This window comes from Eptatretus burgeri, chromosome 3 (genome assembly GCF_056783735.1).
Source record: "Eptatretus burgeri isolate ZD-2024b chromosome 3, Ebu_testis_v1, whole genome shotgun sequence".
NCBI lineage: Eukaryota > Metazoa > Chordata > Myxini > Myxiniformes > Myxinidae > Eptatretus > Eptatretus burgeri.
The window spans coordinates 35,005,495-35,028,194 of record NC_140963.1 but is presented as its reverse complement, the minus strand read 5'-3'; the positions used below and the strand labels follow the sequence as shown (position 1 = coordinate 35,028,194).

Sequence of the window (22,700 nt, the reverse complement as noted above, 5' to 3'; positions counted from 1 at the left end):
AATGGCTCAATCATCCCAGCAAGCTGGAACTCGTTTTGCCAACCTCAGTAGGATGACAGGCTGAGTCAACCCCACCTGGTATTAATTCAACAAGATCGCAGAATTTGAACTCAGAACCCTAGGATCCCAAGTCCACCACCCTAACCATTAAGCCAATACCAGGAGGACGAGGAGATTGGGGCCATACTCTGTGCAGAGCGTTGGTGCTGCTTCCGCAATCTCCTTGGCTATTGGGGACTCTCCTCGACGGGTCGCCACTCCGACAGTATACCAGCATGCTGGCACTCATTTTGCAGACCTCGGAAGGATGACAGGCCGAGTTAACCGCACCTGGTATTAATTCAACAGCTGAGTGGGATTTGAAGTCGGGACCCTAGGTCCAAAGCTCACCACCCTAACCGTTAAGCCAACACCAGGCATACAATAATAAACATTTACTAAAATTCTTTAAAAGATATTCGTGACAAAAAAAATATTAAAACAAAATCCCCTTGGTGAAAGAGGGCAACAGGAAAACACAGTTGGGCCCATCACACAAGTGTTGTCACAATGAACATGACAGGACAAGTCACGAAGTCGTCAATAATGACCTTGTTTCGGAAGAGGGGCGTTTTCTCATATTCATGAAGATGATTTTTTTAGCCTTAAATCATCTGCCTTTTGACCTGCATCCCGTTCTTTACGTACTCTGTGAAAGATAAGCCGCCAATTCACCTGGATGGAGCCCTGGTTACTGACAGCTGATTGGAGGGCTTCTTCCTGTTGCTTCTGAAGCTGAACTAGGTGGTTCTGATAGTTCTCCAAAGTGAAACCTCAAAGGGAAAACAAAACAACACAAAAGCAACAGGGTAAGGTATTTGTAAAGTGACATCATGTAAAAGTGAAGGCGAGATGCGTGCTGATTGCTGGGAGGCTTACCAGATTTGCAATGTTGTTGTGTGCTCACTCCGAGTACTGCCGTATGCCCCACCGCCTCTGCGGGAGCGAGCATGGACAATTGTTGTGCGGACTGGAGGTTCGGTGATCTCGGGCGAAAGTGTCGCCATCGATGGGATCGGACCCCAGCCAAGAGCTCCAGCAACGACAACTGTCCTGAAACGGGACCACAAAAAGTACCGTTACTGATGAGTAGATCAACATACAAGGACAGTTTTTATTAAAGTCATCACTTTATTGGTCACCCTGTCTGCATGAGTGATTTTTACTTTACCCAAAACGACGACACCACATCCAGTTTACCTTTGATCTTAGGCTGGGCAGTGCCAAGGTTGAAGTCTTTGTGACACGAGGAATCGGAGCATTTGGGACTCATCGGGACAGCATGCTCTGAAGAGAGCTGCTCTGGTTGGAGCCGCTGAAGAAGCTGGTCATGTGGCGTTGACAGTCGGTCCAGCAAGACTCTGTTGGAGAGAACATGTGATATTTATCTCCACCACTGAAGGTGAAGGAGGTTATGTTTTCGCTCCTCTGTCTGTCTGTTTGTTACTTGGAGGTGTTTGTCAGTCTGTCTGTCACACAATTTTTGGCCACAGTTTTCAAGCAATTGTTCTGAATTTTTTTTTGTGTGTGTCGGTGACCAGCCAACACTAAATTTTGGTGAAAATCAGAATCCAGATCCGGATCTGAGACTTTTAAAAAGTGATTCTTCACCATTGAGAGGGCCAAAAATGATATAGAGCACAGTATCTCAAAAGGTTATGGATGGATTGAAATGAAACTTCATGGACAGGTTGGGAGTTCCACAAGGAAAAATCGATTCAATTTTGGTGAAGATTCGAATCTAGACCTGGATACAAGAATTATTTGATTTTTAACTGATTCTTCACCACCGAGAGATGGGGCTAAACGATATTGCATGATATCTCAAAAAGTTGAGGATGGATTTGGATGAAACTTTGTGGTCAGGTTGGGTGTGTGAAAAGGACCAATTGTTTTGATTTTGGTGAAGATCTGAATGCAGATCCGGTTTCGAGAATTTTTTTTCAGGTGTTTCTTCACTGTTGAGAAATGGGGCGATAACTATGTATAGCATGTCATTTCAAAGTTGTGGTCGACTTGTGACAAAACCAGGTGGACAAAAACCAAAACCTATCAGTGGCATACAAAATGTAAGCTATTCAGCCTGGCGGAGGTATGTTCTCTACGGAGTGCTGTAAAATTTTGCCGAGTTGTCACCGAGTGATTTTTTCAATTGTCTGCCTGTGTGCAGGATAACTCAAAAGTTGTGGACGGATGCAGATTAAATTTGGTGGGCAGGTTGGGTGTGTGACCACAACGAATTGATTCGATTGTGGTGAAGATCTGGATCTAGATGCAACAATTATTTAATTTATAAAGTAATTCTTCACCATTGAGATAGGGCCAAAAACGATATAAGCATAATATTTCAAAAATGTATTGGGCCCGATATGTTCTCGTCGATCAGACATTACGTGGTGGAGATATGCGCTCTACCTTGTGCCCTTCTAGTTTATTAATGCAATAAACAATATTCACAAAGGTGCATGAGCATTTGTTTTGGAGGACAGGTTGTGGATTGGGGTCGTGGGATCAGAGATGTCGGGGCTGGGGAAAAGGAAGTACAAAATGAATATGCATTGGGAGTAAATTAAATTATTTCCATCATGACCGTCTCCCAGGATACATCTCGGGCATTCGACAGTCTGATAGACAAGACCACCTCCACTCACATGCTTCCATCAATGGAACCCTCTGTCCTTGTAGAGACATGAATACTCCAACGCAGTGTTTGTTAAAACAGATACTGCAGCAGAATTTCTTGGAAATAATCCTTGAGAGATGAAACCTGGGTTGAATGTGACATATCACATGTGTGGGTGTTCATATTGTTACGGCTGTGGAAATTCGCATTACACCATAAAGGGCCCTCAGGTGAGATATCTTCATAGGTACATGTGTAGTTAGCCCAAACCCGTTGTATAGAGGGAATTTATGTGATTCATCCGGGCTGCGACGCTTCGAGTTAGCCATTTTTTCTTTTCTGTCGTTATTTTGAACCAACCACGTCTCAACCGCCAGCACACAACCATCTTAACCACCACGCCAGCCATCGTCACCAACTACAACCACAACGCCAACCCTCACCACAGAAGACCCTCCACCACCTTCGCCTTTACCTTCACGAATTCATCCCACATCATCGCTTCCATGGCCATTCCCGCACCACCTGTGAACAGTGAACGTCGGGCTGTCTCAGGCCCGTTCGGAGATTGGTGCCGAACGCACCGGGCCGTGAGCGCGAATGGCGGCCTTTCCGAGGGGAAAATTCGGATCAGAAACGCTTCACGCCCACTGCTCCGTCCAATTGGCGAGCGCGGGGCGGTTTGGCCCCGCCTCCAAGCGTGTGTATGTGAAGTCCGTATATGCAAATTTTAGGATCAGGAGAGGTTCACGCCCATTTTTGACCGACCAATGGCTGACAGGGGGGGAGGCGTGGCCCCGCCTCCAATCGTTGTTCTGATCCTAAAATTTGCATATTGGCTGCTCCTGCCGCCTATAAAAAGGCGAGCGCAAGGCGAATTGGAGAGAGTTGGGTTTTGGAGTTGTTTGGAGAGTGTCGTCAAGCGAGTTGGGTTTTTGAGTTGTTTGGAGAGTGCCGTCGAGAGAGTTGGTTTTTGGAGTTGCTTGGAGAGTGTCGTCGAGAGGTTGCTCTTGGGGACAAGTTGCGTTGGCGGAGTTGAGTGAGCGCGGTGGAACTGTAAGCAAGGGAGCTCGGGTCCGAGGCAAGAAGGACGGCGGTCGGCGACGAGGTTGCGGTGTGGGGGATCGCTCGTCTCGTCGTGGGACCCGAGCCAGCCAGCCATTCCCCTCCCCCAGGGCATCAACAATTCCCCCTTTCCCCCGCGCTGAGATAGTGCAAAAGGGGGCCCCGTTCCCACCCCACCCCAAACGTCAAGCTAACGAAACCCACCAAGGGGCACGGAGTCAGGGCACAGCGGCGCGGCCACATTTGCGGCTTGCCCGCCAACGCGTCACGAGGACGCGGGTAAGACCTCCCCGGTCTTGCGGACCTGGCCGCTCCTGCAGGTCACGCGCACATTTGACCTACGGGCCTGTCTGCCTCCTTGTCTGTGAGGGTGGCTTCTTTCCTTTGCTTTTGTGTAAATGTGTGTTGGCGCCGTCTGTGAAGTAAAACTGTATAAGTGTTGCCATGTATGCACATAGTCGGTTTTAACTGCTTTTCTTCTTGCATTTGCTTTTTGTGTATGGCTGTATATACGTGCTTTCCGTGTGTCACCTAATAAAGTGCTTGCATGTTGAACTGTGCCCGTTTCGCTTCGTCTCCTTCCTTTTAATTGACTCTCCATCCTGCTTCACGTAAGGGGTTGGTAGTGGGTGCAACATCCCGGTAATTAATCTGAACCGTCCAGGTCGACGATAACACCGCTCGGTTATCCCGATAGCACAGAACGGGCCGCCCAAGCGGCTCGTGTCCGGAGTCGACCTGTGGTGAGGTACGATCGCCCGGTTTACCATCCGCATGGGTACTTCGGTAGGTTGAGTTTGGCGAACAACCCTATCCTACGCGGGTGGCCAATTGGCACGATTGTGGTGAGGTCGAAAGGCCCACCCGTGACTGGCTCCGGGCGATAGTTCTCGGAGGGTCACGACTGAATTGTCCGTCCGGTGGGCGACGTGCCGCGATTCGAGTTACGTGGCCGTCCGCACGGCGGCGGGCGCGAATTCGCAACAAAATATAAATATATATATATATATATATATATATATATATATATATATATATATATATATATATATATATATATATATATATATATATATATATATATATATATATATATATATATATATATATATATATATATATATATATATATATATATATATATATATATATATATATATATATATATATAAATATATATATATATATATATATATATATATATATATATATATATATATATATATATATATATATAGTTACGGCTGTGGAAATTCGCAATACACCAAAAATGGTCCTTAGATCAGTTATGACGCTAAGTTCATGTGTAGTTAGCCCAAACCCGTTGTACAGAGGGAATATATGTGATCCATTCGGGCTGCGATTCTTCAGTTAGCCGTTTTTCTTTTGCTGTCGTTATTTTGGTGCAACAACACAACAACGAACATAGCCACAACCAACATCTCAACAACGACGCCACCTTCAACAACTACACCACCACCATCTTTGCCACTCGCCATTCAACGCGCACCGCGCGGTCACGATCTCCGCGGGACAGGTGAAAGGAGCGGGGTGGCAGCAGCAAGGGCGCGGAAAGACAACTCCCGCCCGAATTTCTCCCGCCTGAATCTTGAGCCGGATCGTCGTCGCGCTTGGTGAGAAAGGGGAGGAGTGGCGCAGCTCGCTCCCGATTGGGGGATGCGCGGTGTGACGCGGCCAGGGAGGAGGAACGCCCCCCTTCAAGACTTTTCTGGAAACGCCGCGAAGGGGGGGTGGATCAAGGAACGGGGCGGAGCGAAGGGCGGGGCCCCGCCTTACAAAAAGGCGAGCGCAAGGCGGCTGGGGAGCTGGTCGTCGAATTGGGTCTGGTTTTTGTCTTGGTCTTGCCTGGTCGGTGGTCCCGGTTGTTGTTCCCGACTGTCGAGTCGGAGGATTGTCGGTGTCAGAGGGTCAGTCGGTGCGGTCTCAAGACCCCGCTGGTGGGACGGAGCGCCTGCCATCTCCCCCTCCGCCCCCCCCCGTCCGCACCGGGATAGCGGCGAAAGCTCCGTCCGTTCCCGAACCCCGTTCGTGGCGTCGAACGGCCACACGTGCCGGCGCGAGGTACGAGCTCGTGGACAACGCCGGAGGGGCTCGGAGTTGAGGTCGCGCAAAGGAGGACTCAACGACATTCTCAGGGAAGTCGCGACTTCCTTTTCTTTTGGGGTTCTGGGTAAATGTGTGTGTGTGTGGCGCCAGTCCGTAAAGTAGAAACTGATTAAGTGCTTGTACATTGCCTTTTATTCGGTTGTAGCTCTGCATCGTTCCTTGCTTGTGTTTACATGTATTGTTTTGTATAACTGTTGCCTCTTAGAAATACGTGCTGCCGTGTGGCTTGAATAAATGTGCTTGTCCAATTGTTCCCCGTTTCGCTGCGTCCATTCCTTTGTTTGAATTTCCATCTTGCATCACGTAAGGGATTGATAGTGGGTGTAAGTTCCCGATAAATAATCTGAACCGTCGAGGTCGCCGATAACTCCGCTCGGTTATCCCTGCAGTACGGAACGAGCCGCTTAAGCGGTTTGTGTCCGGAGTCGACCTGTGGCGTGGTACAACTCCTCGGTACGCTACCCGCGCGGGTACTTCGGTAAATCGACCATTCGGCGATCGGACCCTATTTCGCGCGGGTAGAATGCGGACTGAGTTGTGGTGAGGTTAAACCCCCACCCGTGACTAGCTCCCGGCGTTGTTCCAAGAGGGTCATGACTGAATTGCACGTTCGGTGGGCGAAGCGGCCGCTATTGGTTAAACGCGGTCGTTCGCACGCCGGCGGGGCGCGAATTCACAACACTGGTGTACAGGAGTGTGGGATTCAAATCCACCTCGGTCTCCAACTAAATTTATGGAACCGGATCAAGGGTGAGTAGAGCAACCCTCCGTGTTCCATTAAATTACGAGCAATTTAAATTACATCCCTTAGGAGAAATAAGATGGCATTTCAAGGCGAGCGGGTGCCGGGGGTATTAGATATGTGTTTGAATATAGAATCCATGGCCCGGGGATGGTACCTCTTGTAATTTTAATCCGTGGGGGAGCTCACCCTATTCTGAGCACGAACGTTGCCGGCAAATGGAGTCGCAAGATGGCGGCGCGGCCGCACTTCAGCGCGGCACGAGACGTGAGCAGGCGGCTATTTTTAGCGCAACGAATGGCACGACACGAGGCGAGCGCTCCCAACAACTGTTTCAAGCCACGTGGGCATGGCAGGCGAGGCAGGCGGACATCGCCGGGCTTTGGAAACAATTGGAGGAAGAATGGAAAACCGAGCTCGAAAAGAAACAAAAGGAGCACGATTTGGAAGTAAAACAACTAATGGAAAAAAAATATTGGAGGGGGCAAGGCCGTTCAAAGAACTAGAGGGGAGAGTTAGGGAAATACAATTGGAAGAGAAAAAATGTGAACACGATTTGGAAATAAAACAATTGAAGGAAGAGATAAAAACAGGCAATCAGGAAAGAGAAAGCCTGGAACGGAAGATAAAAAGAGGAGAGGGACAGCTGGAGGAAAGGACGGAGGAATTGCTGGAAAAGTCAGAACAGTTCGAAGAACTGCAGGGAGAAATGAGGGAGGAAGGAGAAAGGAAAACAAAGCTAGAAAAGGAAAAACGCAAACAAGATGGGGAATTGGTACTACTGAAGTGAGAGGTAAGGACAGGCCAGATTAAAAGAGAAACCCTGGAAAGGGAGATAGAAATGGGAAAGGAACGGCAGGAAAAACTAAAGGAATCCATTAAGAAAATGGACGAAATAAGGAGGGAAGCATGGGGAAAGTTGTGCGGAAAGGAGGGAAGAAGCATGCAAATTGAGAGAGGAATCATGGAAAAAAACTTCTGAGATACTGAAACACAAAACGAACTGAGGATGTTGAGAGAGGAAAGAACGAGAACGGAGAATGAAACGTTAAGGAACCACACTGTACAGATCGAACAGCTGGAAGCCAAGGCCAGATTGCAGAATGAGGAACAAGGAAGACAGTGGAATAGAAAACACAAAGAACAAGGAATGAGACAGGAGAAAGAAATCAGTCAATTGAAGGAAATAACGAGATTGCAGAATGAGGAATGAGAGAGACAGTGGAATAAAAAGCAAAGAGTATGAATTTGAAACTGAACAACAAAAGGAAAAAAATAGGTTGGAGTATGAGGAGAAAGTGAAGGAGCAAGGAATGAAGCAGAAGGAGAAATCAGTCAATTGAAGGAGACAACGAGATTTGAGAGGGAAGACCGAGAGGAACAGTGGGAGAGAAAACAAAAACTGCACGAATTTGAAATTAACCAATTCGAGGAGAAAGCAGAATTGGCGTCCATGGAGATTGAAAAACTCCGGAAAGAGAAAGAAGAACTCAAAACGTTTCGAGAGGAGGAACGGCTCAAAAGGAGCCAGGAAATGGAACAGCACAATGAGGTGGGATGTGTGACAGCACCACAGGGAATAATGTTAGTGGTGCGGGACTTGATTGACATCACTCGTCGGATGAAACAACAATTAGGGCAAACCCTGAAAATGGAAACCGGAAATAACGGGAGCCCGGGTGACTGAAACGTGTAAGACGAGACACAAGGTGACGACGTCCGAAAAATCAAAAGACAAAGATCCAGGAAGAAACTCATAAACACGAAGAGATAAAAGAAATAAAATGTATAGAGAATTGCACGTTCGTAAAGTAGAAACTGATTAAGTGCTTGTACATTGCCTTTTATTCGGTTGTAGCTCTGCATCGTTCCTTGCTTGACTGTATACGTGTATTGTTTTGTATAACTGTTGCCTCTTCGAAATACGTGCTGCCATGTGGCGCGAATAAATGTGCTTGTCCAATTGTTCCCCGTTTCGCTGCGTCCATTCCTTTGTTTGAATTTCCATCTTGCATCACGTAAGGGATTGATAGTGGGTGTAAGTTCCCGATAAATAATCTGAACTATCGAGGTCGACGATAACTCCGCTCGGTTATCCCTGCAGTACGGAACGAGCCACTTAAGCGGTTCATGTCCGGAGTCGACCTGCGGCGTGGTACAACTCCTCGGTACGCTACCCGCGCGGGTACTTAGGTAAATGGACCATTCGGCGATCAGACCCTATTTCGCGAGGGTAGAATGCGGACCGAGTTGTGGTGAGGTTAAACCCCCACCCGTAACGAGCTCCCGACATTGTTCCGAGAGGGTCACAACTGAATTGCACGTTCGGTGGGCGAAGCGGCCACTATTAGTTAAACGCGGTCATTCGCACGCTGGCGGGGGCGCGAATTCACAATATATATATATGTGTGCGTGTGTGTGTGTGTGTGTGTGTGTGTGTGTGTGTGTGTGTGTGTGTGTGTGTGTGTTTGTGTATATATGTGTGTGTGTGTGTGTGTATATATGTGTGTATATATATATGTGTATATATATATATATATATATATATATATATATATATATATATATATATATATATATATATATATATATATATATATATATATATTCTTTTCTTTGAAGGCTTCATTTTGTTTGCTGTAAACATAGAGATGATGTGTTTTACTAAAAACCTTTGATTTGGTCTCATCTGTCCATAGGACATTCTCTCAGAAGGATTTTGGCTTGTTCAGGTGTGTTTAAACTCCTATCAGGCTTTTTAGATATATATATATATATATATATATATATATATATATATATATATATATATATATATATATATATATATATATATATATATCTCAGCAGTGGGGTGGGGTCCTCCTGGGTCTCTTACCATAGAACCCCCTTTCATTGAGTTGGCGACGGATGGTGCGAGTTGAAACTGTCGAACCTTGTGTCTGAATGTCAGCTTGAATCTGTTTGGCAGTTGATCGAGGTGCTTTCTCCACCATTCGAACAATCCTTCGCTGCAATGTTCGATCAAGTTTTCTCTTGTGGCCACGTCCAGGGAGGTTAGCTGCAGTGCCGTGGGCCTTAAACTTCCTGATAACATTGCGTACGGTGGACACAGGAACATCAAGGTCTCTGGAGATGGACTTGTAGCTTTGACATTGTCCATGCTTGGCTGCCTGCAATCTTGTGTCTGACCTACTCAGACAATTCTCTGGGGTTTTTTTTGTTTTCTCCATGCTCATTGCGGTCTACACAGTCACACAAAACAGCAGAATGACTCCTTTTCTCTATTCAAACTGGTTGAATGAGTGATATTATATTGCAAGCACCTTCAACTCACCACAGGAGAGTTCAATTCTAAAGTAAAGGAGAATCACTTGCTTCAAATCTAATTATTTCGCACAACTTTTAATACTACTACTACACATGCCCAACGCCCATAACTGTCAGTCTTCCGCCTTCTGCCAACATTCACATGGGCTAAGACCAAACTCGTTGGCGCACTAGTGTAACTAAGAAAGTTTTGGGCGTCCTTGAGGACGGCGCCAGGTTGGACACCATGGTAAAGATTCATGGCAAATTCCAAGAAAATACGAGCCGGTACATGCTCATTTAAACGGCAGATGTGTCCAAACAGAGAATAGCGTCTCCTTGCAATATCGAGTGTGATGGGGCTGAGTCTAGTGATCTCAGGAACAGTCCTGTTTGAAACTTGGCCATACCATCGTACCCTAAAGATGTGACGTTGACATCGCATGTGGAAAGCTTGTAAAGTGTCTTAGTCCTTTTTCAAAAGTCCATGTCTTATAACTATAAAGGAGAACAGGTAGTACGCATGTTCTGTAAATGTGGAGCTTTGATGGTAAGCTAAGCCAGTGCTTTTTCCAGACAGCATCTAGTTGCCCCATGACAGAGTCCGCCATGCCAATTCGTCTACGCACATCAGGACTACAGTATCCAGATGAATGAGTGTTGGAGCCCAGATAGGTGAAATGGTCCACTAACTCCACAACTACACCAGGGATAGGTACTGCCAGGGGAGAAGGACCAATGGCACCATTCTGTACATTAGTTTTTTGCCATGAAGGCTTTAAGCCTAGGCTTTTGGAAACCGATTCAAAGTGGTTGAAAACATCCGGCCAGTTAACATGATCTCTCACAAATAGGGCAGCATCATCTGCATAGAGTAGATCGGTGATCATTTCTCGACTGAAATTCCAAGCTGATCTGTACACCTTGGCATTGTCCAGTCCATGGCGCAGAGGGAGGAAGAAAGGATGCAACCCTGACGAACTCCAGGACACGTGGGGAAAGGTGATAATAAGTCGGTGTTGTATGTTCATGGAGATTCCGGATCAGGTTGAGAAGTGATGATGGAACTCCATTGCCTCTCAGCATCTACTAGAAGGTGCCAATCATATTGTCTGGGCCATTTTAGGATTTCTTTTTGGAATAAGCTAAGATTTAGTAATTGTTTCAGCTTTTTTTTACGTTTTGTTCCATTTCAAACCAAAGAAATACATATGTGGATACCATTTTTTTTTTAATTTCCAACAATTTTCTGGAAGAAATGCTGCATTGTTTGAAAAAAGTGCAAGAGTGCCAATATTTTTGGCTGCGACAGCACATACTAGTGGGGTATGCTTACACATTGTAAGCAATAATGAACCGTGCTTTCCCTGTCTCAGGTCGCTCACCTGAAGTGAGCACAACAAGGCTGCACTTACTTTTGGACATTTTAATTTTCGGATGTTTTCCAACGGTTCTACGATTTTTCCCAGTGTATCGGCTTCAACAAAATGCTCAAGTACATAATGTTACGTTTGTGGGTGGAAGACGTCATTGAATCGAAAGCAGATGAATGTCAATGGTAGCTATTTTGGAGACGAGTGTGGATTGCCATACTGTGTTGAAAGCACAGAAGATAAATCAAGGACACCATCCTTTCCTCTGCAATTAAGAGTTATACTTGCGATGCATACACCTGTGCAAATCAAACGAACCTACATCATGGGACAGAATTGCTGCTCTTCTGAAGCATAATATGCAAGCCCTTGACACCAATTTAGAATAAATATTATTTCCCTGCCCTCTCACCTGGTTCACATTTCTCAGCATTTGACAGTCTTGTCAACACCCAACTACTCCATGCATCATGCTCTACACTGAGTGCCGTTTCTTGATCAGGGTTATTTCATCTGAGTGGGTTGCCATTCCAACCCAGGATACTCGGCCGAAGGTGCAGGAATTTCAAATTTGGCCAGGGTGCCGGCGATAACTCGCCGACTCTTCACAAAGGACAACGTAGGATCTTTGACGTCCACCAATGAATGCTGGCAGATGTGACGCCCCGTTTAACGTCCATCCGAGCGACGGCACACACACTGATGAAACACTGGGATGACAGTTTATAGCTGGGTCGGGATTCAAACCCAGGCGAGACAGCTTAGAGGTGAGTGTGCGTACCTCTAGGCTAACGTGCCAGGCCATCCAACTGTGTATAAAATTATTTACACTTACCAATCGACTTTCATTTGTCCAATTGGTGTTGCCATCGTGGTACAAATGTCAAAACGTCTACCTGTATCTCTTCACGCAAGCCTTTTCGTCCACAACTGAAAATCCAATTAAATTAACCTTTCTTGTGCAAACGACTATATTTATACATGGCACACGTGCAAATGCAATTACCCGACTTTGCAACGAAAGTTTATCCATTATGCGCGTCTCAGGAAAACCGGACGATCGAGAAGGAAGAACCAACAACCAAACGATGTGACATCATTGTCAGGCAATGCATCGTGTGCTCTCCGGAAGTCAGGCGAATGAAGTGGTTTACAAAGTGTAGCTGATAAGTCCAAGGAAGCTTGTCTGGTTGGGGGGGGGGGGGAGTTCAGGATCCGCCACTTGATGTGTACGTGGGTACGATGCACAAACTGTAATGTCGACGTGCCATTTGCATCACGCTGGATCATAGTGGTAATTATGACTAGGCAGATACATTGTATAGATCCTGGGATACAATTACGATGCGAATGGTACATGTGTTAAGAGGTAAAGAACAGGGTTCACCATATTGCAGGGTTTAGTACATATCACAAGGTAAGATGAATTGTACTTTAATTGCAGCACAGCTCAATTATGCAATGGTTGTACAGCAGCAGCACTTTAGTTTGTTTAGCCAACTATGAACGGGAATTCCAGAGCTGCGTACTCAAAAGATGCAAAGGCCACGAGAGTTTGACGACGTTGTAATAAATGAGACAGAACATTCTCCATCCTTGTTAGCCACATCAAGAGCCTAACTAGTACAGATGTGCAACCTTCGCTTGATAGTTTCTTTGTGGGCTCACAGTCGTATGTACGTAAGGGTTTTGGGAAGGTGTAAAGTTGGAGCTCACTTTGCTTGTCTGGACTTGTGCAAGCCAATCAAAAAGAAAAGCATTCGATGAGGCAACGTTCTCATCGGGAGCAAACGACAGAGAAATGATTCAGACGTTTTAACATTAAAAACCCCACACATCACTTTTCAAATAAAGTTCGAAACGGCTTCTGAGTTATTTGGGTCGCCGCTGCTTGCTCACTTATATGCACCTGAACTAACAGGAGCACTTTGTGAAAAAGGTCGCCGTGATAAGTTCAGCGTGTCTGCTACATCCGTGCTGTCGATTAACTGACGGGACGACAAAAAGTTTCACACAAACTGAAAGCCGACCGAGGAAGTCTGCAAAGTGATGTCCTTTGAGCACCCAGATCACTGGATCCTTCCCTGTGGATCGTCTGTGGGATTTTTATTTTGTCGACATAATACACGATGGCCTGAAAGTTGCTTTACCCATCCATAGGAAAGCATTCGATCTTAAACTCATTTTACGTTCATGTTTATGAGGGAGGGGTAAAGCGACTTTCAGGCCATCTGGTACATTGATGGATGTAGATGCCATTTGTCAACATTGGCCTTCGTTTTTAATGTATACTAGACAATCCGTGAACCCGTTGGGTTCCCGTTGTGACAGCAGTTGATAAAAACAAATCATTTCAAAAAAACAAGAAAAAAAGGGATAGCTCCAGCGAACTATACCGCTGAGGTTGTTTGCATTGATCAAATACTCCCGAAGAGTACTTGACTGAGTCGGGAATGGATTTTTAAATAATTTTTTCATTGCCCGATTTGAACGAAACTTGATACTGCACACCGCGGGAGAATGGTGAGTAAGGTGGCCCTAAAATGTTTGCGCTATCGTGTACTGTTTTGGCTGTATTTCAGGAACATACATACATACTACATACATACATACATACATACATTTTCACAAGATGAGAGTTTTAGTAATATACTAGACGACCCGTGAACCCGTTGGGTTCCCGTGACAGCGGATGATAAAAAACATCATTTCAAGAAAAAAAAGATAGCTCCAGCAAACTATACTGCTGAGGTTGTTTGCATTGATCAAATTCTCCCGAAAAGTACTTGATTGAATCGGGAATTGGTTTTTTTTATACTTTTTTTTCGTTGCCTGATTTTAACGAAACTTGATACTGCACACCGCAGGCGAATGGTGAATAAGGTGGCCGAAAAATTTTGCGCTATCGTGTACTGTTTTGGCTGTATTTCGGGAACATACATACATACATACATACCTACAAGATGAGAGTTTTAGTAATATATAGATAGATGTGTTAGTCCGAGAAATGTCGATACATTCGGTCTTTATTAAATTGTGCGACTCTTAGAATTGAGGGGGTACACAATTTTCTTCTTGTCCGAGAAAAAGTAAAATAAAATTCCTGAAACTCCTCCAGCCTTGAGGCACAGACGTTTACCGAAAGACAATTCACATTGTCACTGTGTTATCGATTAAAAAAAGTTAATGATCATGTCATGGAAACCCTTTTCATAAAGTGAAACCAGACAATTTTCCCGAAGGAGGTTGGCCCGTTTAGTGTACCCTCCGGAACCGATAGTTCATTCTGCCAGGAACCCAGGTTCACGTCCCATAATACTACATGCTTACCGAGCTGTTTAAATTATTAATACCCTTGTAAATTCATGGATTTATCTACATGTTCCCCCATGAGCCTTAAGACCATATATTCAGAAAATAGTGATATTTAAAAGGTCAAAAAAAATATTAAAATGCAGCTTCCTCCAGAAAGCAGGAGTCTGTTTTCAAACAAAGTCAAAAATCTTGTGAGCACAACCAACACTCCAAAAGTTTAAATGGTGAGAACACCGCCGTACCTTCCTCCTCGGCCGATTCTGCGCCGTGCCAAACCCAACAGGTGACGGGGTGTGTGCAGTGATATCAGTTGGAATGGGAAGCGCGAAGCTGGAGAGCAAGGGTCATCGGTGGTAATCGGCATGGCGTTAGTGTCTGCCACAGGCCACCGGTAGGCCGCATCATTCCTCTCCCCACACTCCTCGCGTCCTCGACACAACCGAGGCTGCATGCACATGGCACAAATTCAATGTTCCTTCCCTCCGAAGAATTATATGCATGACTTCCATGGCAGGGATATGGTGTTGCCAACCGACGTCTTCTATAAAGTACATTTCTTCCATCTTGTAAAAAGAACTTGGTTAGAGCTATTAAGTCTAAAAGCATTATGACTCGATGGATAAAATAAACATGGGCATTGACCATTGCGTTTATGGCATCACGAAGCTACCAGAACAGCGCTGCAAATCTTGTATTCATTACGTGCGTAATCGCCACGACTGACCAGGCAGTAGAGGCAGCCGGGAGCTCTCCGGAAGGTGTAGGATCCATCTTCGGCCTCGTCCTCCGCTTCCGAGGTAGAAGCACTTGCCTATACAAGACAAGCTCTATCAAAAAGACCGAGTGTGTAAAGCCATTTCAGTAGGCCCATCTCTCGTTACCAGCCAAAACCAGCGGCGGAGCACATACTTTACCAGAGAGGCTCTGCCCTTTTCCATCAGTAATTCTTCATGAAATCAAAAATAAATAAGCGAGATAATTTATCAGACCAGAATACATAAATCTACTGCAGCCCCGGTACACTGCTCCAAGCCTCATTATAGCCCAAAAATACAACCCCAACATTGTCAATGCAATGCATGCAAAACAACTTTTTCTGGAAATCCTTAAATGTTCTCATGACAGACTCGAACCATTTGGACTTGAAAGTCACCTGAGGAAAAAAGTCGTCTTCAGAGCTCGGGAAATCGTATTGGTTGGGGTCCCGCAAGATGCAACCAATGGCTCCTGGACCAAAACCGCGGACCCGGCCTCCACCTGGCACACTCTGCCCAGCCACTAGTGAAGCTTTGTGTTTCCGCTTTTCATACTTGCGTTTAGGCCTCAGGCCTTCAGCACGAGGCCGCTTGCTCAAATCGATCTGCAATCGTAGAAAGGTGCAAGAAAACACCCCAATAAAAAAGAAGCAACAATGCCAATTTTTAAAAATCTGAAAAATGGAACAAAACCTCACGCATTGATGTAAGCTTGGTTCCAAAATTTGCATTAAATATGCAGTAAACAAATAAAACAAGAGCGAGAATTGCTTTGCAATGCATGTCCCCTACCGATGTGATGCTTTTCAAGTCCAAAAAGGGCATGACTTAAAAATTGACGAAATGCCCTGAAACTCGAACTTGTTCTGCAATTTATCATAATAAAGGTGTGTACCAAGTTTCAGTTGAATATATGACAGGGTATGAGAAAAAAAAAGTCTAAAAAGAAATAACCCACAGATGGGATGGATGGAGAGCGAACCTATAGTCTCCTCCGGTGAAACAGAGAGGGGACAAATAAGGGTTGAGCAGAAGCATCCAAGAAAAAATGACCATTTTAACACACACACACACACACACACACACACACACACACACACACACACACACACACACACACACACACACACACACACACACACACACACACACACACACACACACACACACACACCTTGCATATTGGGATTCCCATGGGCTTCAATGGAAATTTATTTCTTGCTTCGTGTGCATCCATTACTGCATCCCTTGGTACTTGCATGCATAAAACCCACATGCTGTCATGCCGTGTCCATTTGACTATCGCTTCCTAATGCCCACGTAATTCATGTACAAATCTTCGTACATGCACCAAATGTACAATCTCCCACGAGCCGAATAATTTGACAGAGAAATAGGAAAATATGAAAAACTAGACTTATGATGTGAACCTTCATCATTGGAAGGGGGAAATAATGAGGGGGAGGGGAATAGGGGGGGGCATTCTCACCCTGCCAGAAAGAGCGTCCAGGTGTCTGTACTGGCAGCCATTGAATAGAGGTAGAGGGCTGGGGTAGAGGGATTTTGGCGCAGGAGTGTTGGCAAGGACCTCTTTGAAAGCTTCGCCGTCATAATCGCCCATGGTGTGCCTGCGCATGCCACAAGACACGGCTGCAACAATGCCGGACTGTGCGAGGAACTCACCTTTTCAAAACAAGCCCCTGCACGAGCTTTACCTCGCAACAACATGCTACCGATACAGTTTCATCAAAATGGTGCATAAACGACGAAACAACATTGTCATTCTCGAGCAATAAACAGCCATAATCAGCTCTACTACTGTGTGTGTGTGTGTGTGTGTGTGTGTGTGTGTGTGTGTGTGTGTGTGTGTGTGTGTGTGTGTGTGTGTGTGTGTGTGTGTGTGTGTGTGTGTGTGTGTGTGTGTGTGTGTGTACATATATATTTACACACGCACAAACAAGAAATTCTTGTGATCCCCCCCCCCCACCCAACAGTCATTAAACTAATTGATTGGATAAATGTGTTGATGTATCTCAAGCATGGCAAGCCAGATGGCATCCTCCAGTCAAAAAGTTACTAGTTTGTAGCCTTGTATCTATAATGGGCAGTTCGTGGACAAAACATCCAACTTTGAAGTATTGAAGAGAGAAGCAGAATTGCATTGACATTGTGAGCCAGCAACAAAAATGGGAGAAAATTGGGGACAAAGGGGTGGAAGGAATCAACAAGGCTGGAAGAAGAAAGGCTAACAAGGAATGGGTAATGCATGAATACATACATCCTCACAAGGTGGGGGAGGGAGTGGAATTAAGGGCCAAAAAGGCAGGTGGTAGAAGACCAGACAAAAGTCAAAATAAATCAAAGAAGCAGACAATCAGTCTACGGTTGGGGTAGTTTTATTATAGCCTTGGGCCTCGGCTTCTTGCCAGGAAATGTGAATAATTCCCTGGCCCTTGGACTCCACTGCCTCGCCATGAGAGTTTTTGGTTTTCTTCTACTCCAACTTCCAAAACAAAAAACTTTATCCCTCTCCAACTCTGACCTGTAATGAACCCAAATTTCCTCCGTCCCAGGTTTCCTGATCCATCGCTAATACGAATATGGATAAAGATAATAATAAAAAAAGAAGAGGTGATGTTCCAGATGGGACGAAGGCTATTCGAGGTTGTTGTATCCCTGCAACTTTATGCTTTCCGATAAATACTGTGGACTTGAAAAGCTTTCAAACCACATATTGACTTTTCCTCTTCTTCTTTAATGGTCACAATTATTCCCACGTTATTGTGGGGTTGGCAGGGAGTCGTTTTTGGCCAGTCTTTCATTAACCTTGCTAGCCAGGTATGTGCTCGACAATGTGGTTAGGGCAGGAATTTGTAATTTGTCCATGGTGCAGGTGATAGCTCACTTACTCTTCATGAAAGACACTGTGGGATTTTTAACAAACACCAACTAATGCCGGAAGATAGGATGCCCAAGTTAACGTCCATCCGAAGGACGGCACACACATTGATGAATCACCCTGCCTGTGAAATATCAGGATGACAGTTTACAGCTGGAGCTGGGCCGAGATTCAAACCCAGGCTAGACAGCTTAGAGGTGAGTGTGCATACCTCCAGAGTCTAGGCCATCCTGCCAGCCCAAGCTTCATATTCACCATGTCCAATTAAAATGAATGTGCTTGAGCTTAATGTAAAGGATCAGTCAAATTAAATATCCTGCAGAATTACTGATCGCTCACTGATGGACTTTTTAAACCAATTAATGCCAAAGCAATTTCACTTTCAACAAGAAAAACAGCTGAAGGGGAACGCATACTCAACATTTTGGATTTCAAACCGATCCGCAAAAGTCCAAAGAGCAAAGAATATCAGAGTTGTGATAAACAGCAAGGCACAAAACACAGCGATACTGAAGAAATCCAATTGTGGACAACGAAGAGTTGAATCTGTGCTCTACCAACTGTATAAAATCGGGGGGGGGGGATAAAACCCGGACTGAAAGGTTTACGCTGCAGACACAGACACTCCTGGGAAAACCGCATGAAGTTTGACGACACGTACCGCTTCTTTGTGATGTCGAGTGTAAACTGCAGAAGGTCTCGTTTGCATTTCTCCCTTCGTTTCACCATCTCCAATATGGTGACAGCACGGCTCAGGTCCCTTCGAAGCTTTAGCATCTTCTCATAAGAAGCCTCGTCGTTCTTACGGTTCTGGGGAGGGGAAGAAAGGGGTGGGAGCGAATGGAATAAGCAGGGCTTAAAGCCTACATGCACACTATAATTTAAGACTATGATGAATGCAAAAATTACGCAAATTGTAATCACCATGTCCTTGCAGAACTTCAACTTGTCAGTTCCACAAAACACGTTTAAAGGCTTGTAGCATGGGAACGTGTACAATTCACCGTCGTTGGCATTAAAAGGCTTATATATTTTGTACCATAAATTTTTGAGACATACAAAGTTGATAATTGGACAGGAAATTTTTAGACGATCATCTTGATATGTACATTAAGCAGGATCGGAGCAATATTTCCTGAGATATATTAAATGAAAATGTGGAAAATAGGGTACAATTTGGTAAATTCTAGTGACAGATTGTCAAGCACACCTCACATAGGTGAATATTGAAACATTTTTAAAATTGATTGTCACCCAATTTTTCTTTTTTGATGATTGTGAATCATGCCTGGAACAAATATATGGCAATTAAAAATAATTATTGTGATATTGTGGTACAATTTTTACAAAAATTTCCAAAATACAATTTCAGGCAAAATTAATTTTCAAACCTAAATTTCCTTTAGAATGGTGCGATACAAATATTACTTTAACCTTAATGGTTAAATTATTTATTGTTGTGTAATGGTTGAAGGCTATCCTAATTGTCAGTAACTGCAAAATAGTTGAGGTTCGAGGTATACGCATGTGCCGAGCATCCAAAGTGTGCCTATTTGGATGTTAGAGAGTACGGTAAATTCAAAGATGCTTGGCTTTATTATGTAAAATAGGCATCAGGTTGTTATTTTTTAGCATTAAAACATACATTGTATGATGATTGAATTGTTTTAGCAATATTATTCATTTTGGATGTCCCGTTTTTTATTTATGACCCAACTTCCACTGTTAGAGAGTGCGTCACATTTTTTGTACGTCACGTTTGAGATCATGGAGATGAAATATCGGCCAAACTGCTGCATTTAATCATAATTAAGGTATAGTTAAGGAATAATTACATATATTACACTATCTCATGTTAAATGTGATCACACCTGCATCCGTGCAATAATGTATAGGTGTACGTCACATCGGATGCACGTCACAGCGTATCACACACCCGACAAAGCCTGGAACTTCCAAATCCATGGGAAATTAACCAATAGACGCATATGTAAAATAAATGATTCACTGATACATATTGATAGATAAGCTCTTAATGCAATACACTCCTTTGTTGGCTTCGTTTCAGGGTGCAGTACGTCACGTTTTGTGTACGTCACGTTTTATGGCATAATTTATGTCCACAATATTTAAGATAAAACGGACTATAAATAAGCGGCAACCGATTCTATTATTATTGATGCATCTATTTCAACTATTCTTTTATCTGTTGCAGATAAGTACCACGAGAAGCATGGGAAAATCAACAGCCATGACAGCTGCAGAAAGGAAGAGGCGTTCCCGAAAAAAGCAGAAGGAGCAGAACACCGCTGAACAGAATGCACTTCGCTAAACCAGTGAACGAAAACTATGAGCAACATATAGAGAAAAACTTTCTGAAAAGAAGGGCAAGAAAATTCCACTGTCACCAGCTGAAAGAAAACAATTATCCCGTGAGTGCGAGCGAACCAATGAAAGTCCGAAGATACAACAACACAAACTCCTCGAAGAGCGACACCGTATTGCACAGTACCGATCAAGAATTGAAGCCACAAACAACTGCACAAGCCGAATAAAAAGGAGTCGCAGGCCGCAACATATGTTGCCACAAACTTGTACATGTATGGTCTAGCAGTTGTTTGTCCGCTGCCGGCGTCACCGCTGCTGCACAAATGACCTTCTCAGAGGACTACACTTAATTCACCATATCTCAGCAATGAAATGGAATTAAGCCTCAATAATTATACCACAAGAATCACAAGAACCTGCCCTTTAAAATGGTATACTACACATTTATATACAACAAAGTTCTAATTTTTCAAAATTTGTCCGCAAATTGTACACGTTCCCATGCTACGAGCCTTAATCACATTTAAAACTAGAACGGCACTTGGTAGATCGCGTACCTCCGCCAGGCTGAACAGTTTACGTTTTGGATCCACTGATAGGCCAGACCTTGATCCAGACCTGAACGAAAATCGAATCGGCTTGTTCTCGTCACCGAACCAATTCATCCACCAAGTTTTGTCATCACTCGTCCGTAACTTTTTGAGATATCGGGCCATCATTTTTGGCTCCATCTCTCAATCCTCCACTCACGCAACCCTCCTGACCCAGTTGTTCTTGCAGACTTGCAGCCTTTGTCATTGGCTCTCTGTCAATTCTGTCGTCTCCAGATCACATTGGAATACAAACACGAAAAACAATGCAATGGTAACAAACACATTGCATTGATAATATACTCCTGGAACAAAAATGCTGCTCCAACGACTGCTGCCCCCTCTCTCCCCCCACCTTCATTGACAGATCCAGACATTACAGATCATTCGTTTAATCAATGCCCATAGATCTGCATTTTCTGGGACTTTGTCCTGGAGTTTTTGCAGTCTCTTCTCTATCATATTATATGCTTTCATACTGGGTGATAAAAAAAAGGTCATATCTGGAGCTGCATTCCTGCTAGAAATGTCCTTTAACCAAAACTCTGATCTGGGCTGTCATTCCTTCTCTGAAACATACAATATGTTGTGGGTAATCAGCATGCACCCCCCTCGGCAACTCCGAAATCGTTCCCTCCAACTTCGTGTTCTTCCAGATCCAAAGCAACCCACACGCTAGTTTTGAGTCATCTATTTAGTACGCATGAGCAAGAGATGGAGAGGAGGTGGCTAAATTGAGGAAAATTGAGAGAGATATGGGAGGGAAGGGAGAACTATAGAAGAGATTAAAATAATGTACGGAAGAGTGGGGAAAGAAGGAAAAATGTTTGGAGGAGAAATAAGTTTGGCGAAGGAACAGAAACAACATGCAATGGGGGAGGAAGGGAAAAGCAGTCAAAATTTATGGTAGAAATAAATACGAGCCCTTTCCTGCTTACCAGAGGCCTTTAAAATCACATCAGTAAAAATGTATCCCAAATAATGTTTATATATATATATATATATATATATATACATATACAAAATCACCTTTTGGAAATCCGAGCAGGGAAGAGCAAAACGACACAATATCATATATAAACTGCTGGTTTTTGGGGTTTTAAACGAATCATGTGGATAAATTTCATCGATTGTAACCGGTGCAGCAAATGGGCCACATGCATGTCGAGCACCGACAATGACAACTCCATAACCTCATTCCGAAGGAGCTTGACCAAGCTCGATTAAAGTGCGAATCAAGCGGCCATTGTTCCGTACAAAAACTAAATCGAAATTGGCAACACGCTTTGAACAAACTCCACCACCCACATACTGCAATTAACATTGCGGGGCCGATAGATATTCCCACTGATGGGGAATGCAAATCACTTTTTACAACACCACGCTTCTGAATTAATACGCTTAGTCCGTGCACATGCTTTTTGCCAAATAGGATATTAAAGAGCCCACAATGTTAAACTCAAACATTCCATTCCAACCAAATAGTGTCATCACTTTAAAAGGACCACAGACGTGACGAAACAGGCTCGCTTGGC

At 44.3% G+C, this 22,700-nt stretch overlaps 1 protein-coding gene and 1 long non-coding RNA gene across 3 annotated transcripts in view; one reads left to right on the top strand and one right to left on the bottom strand.

Moving 5' to 3' along the window:
- The window catches only part of LOC147029669 (enhancer of polycomb homolog 1-like), a 116,066-nt gene that overhangs the window by 40,087 nt on the left and 53,279 nt on the right, over positions 1–22,700 (bottom strand). For both annotated transcript variants that reach the window (XM_085872889.1, XM_085872890.1), the window contains exons 5-12: positions 18,909–19,057; positions 16,838–16,976; positions 15,747–15,953; positions 15,318–15,404; positions 14,836–15,038; positions 1,240–1,400; positions 919–1,092; positions 715–812 (exon numbers count right to left, since the gene is read on the bottom strand). In XM_085872889.1, coding sequence (XP_085729015.1) covers positions 715–812; positions 919–1,092; positions 1,240–1,400; positions 14,836–15,038; positions 15,318–15,404; positions 15,747–15,953; positions 16,838–16,976; positions 18,909–19,057 — 1,218 coding nt within the window. The remainder of the gene's footprint in view (positions 1–714; positions 813–918; positions 1,093–1,239; positions 1,401–14,835; positions 15,039–15,317; positions 15,405–15,746; positions 15,954–16,837; positions 16,977–18,908; positions 19,058–22,700) is intronic.
- LOC147029670 (uncharacterized) lies at positions 1,338–20,822 on the top strand. Its single transcript, XR_015056016.1, has 2 exons — positions 1,338–1,441; positions 20,463–20,822. It is a non-coding gene; the product is annotated as an uncharacterized LOC147029670 (long non-coding RNA).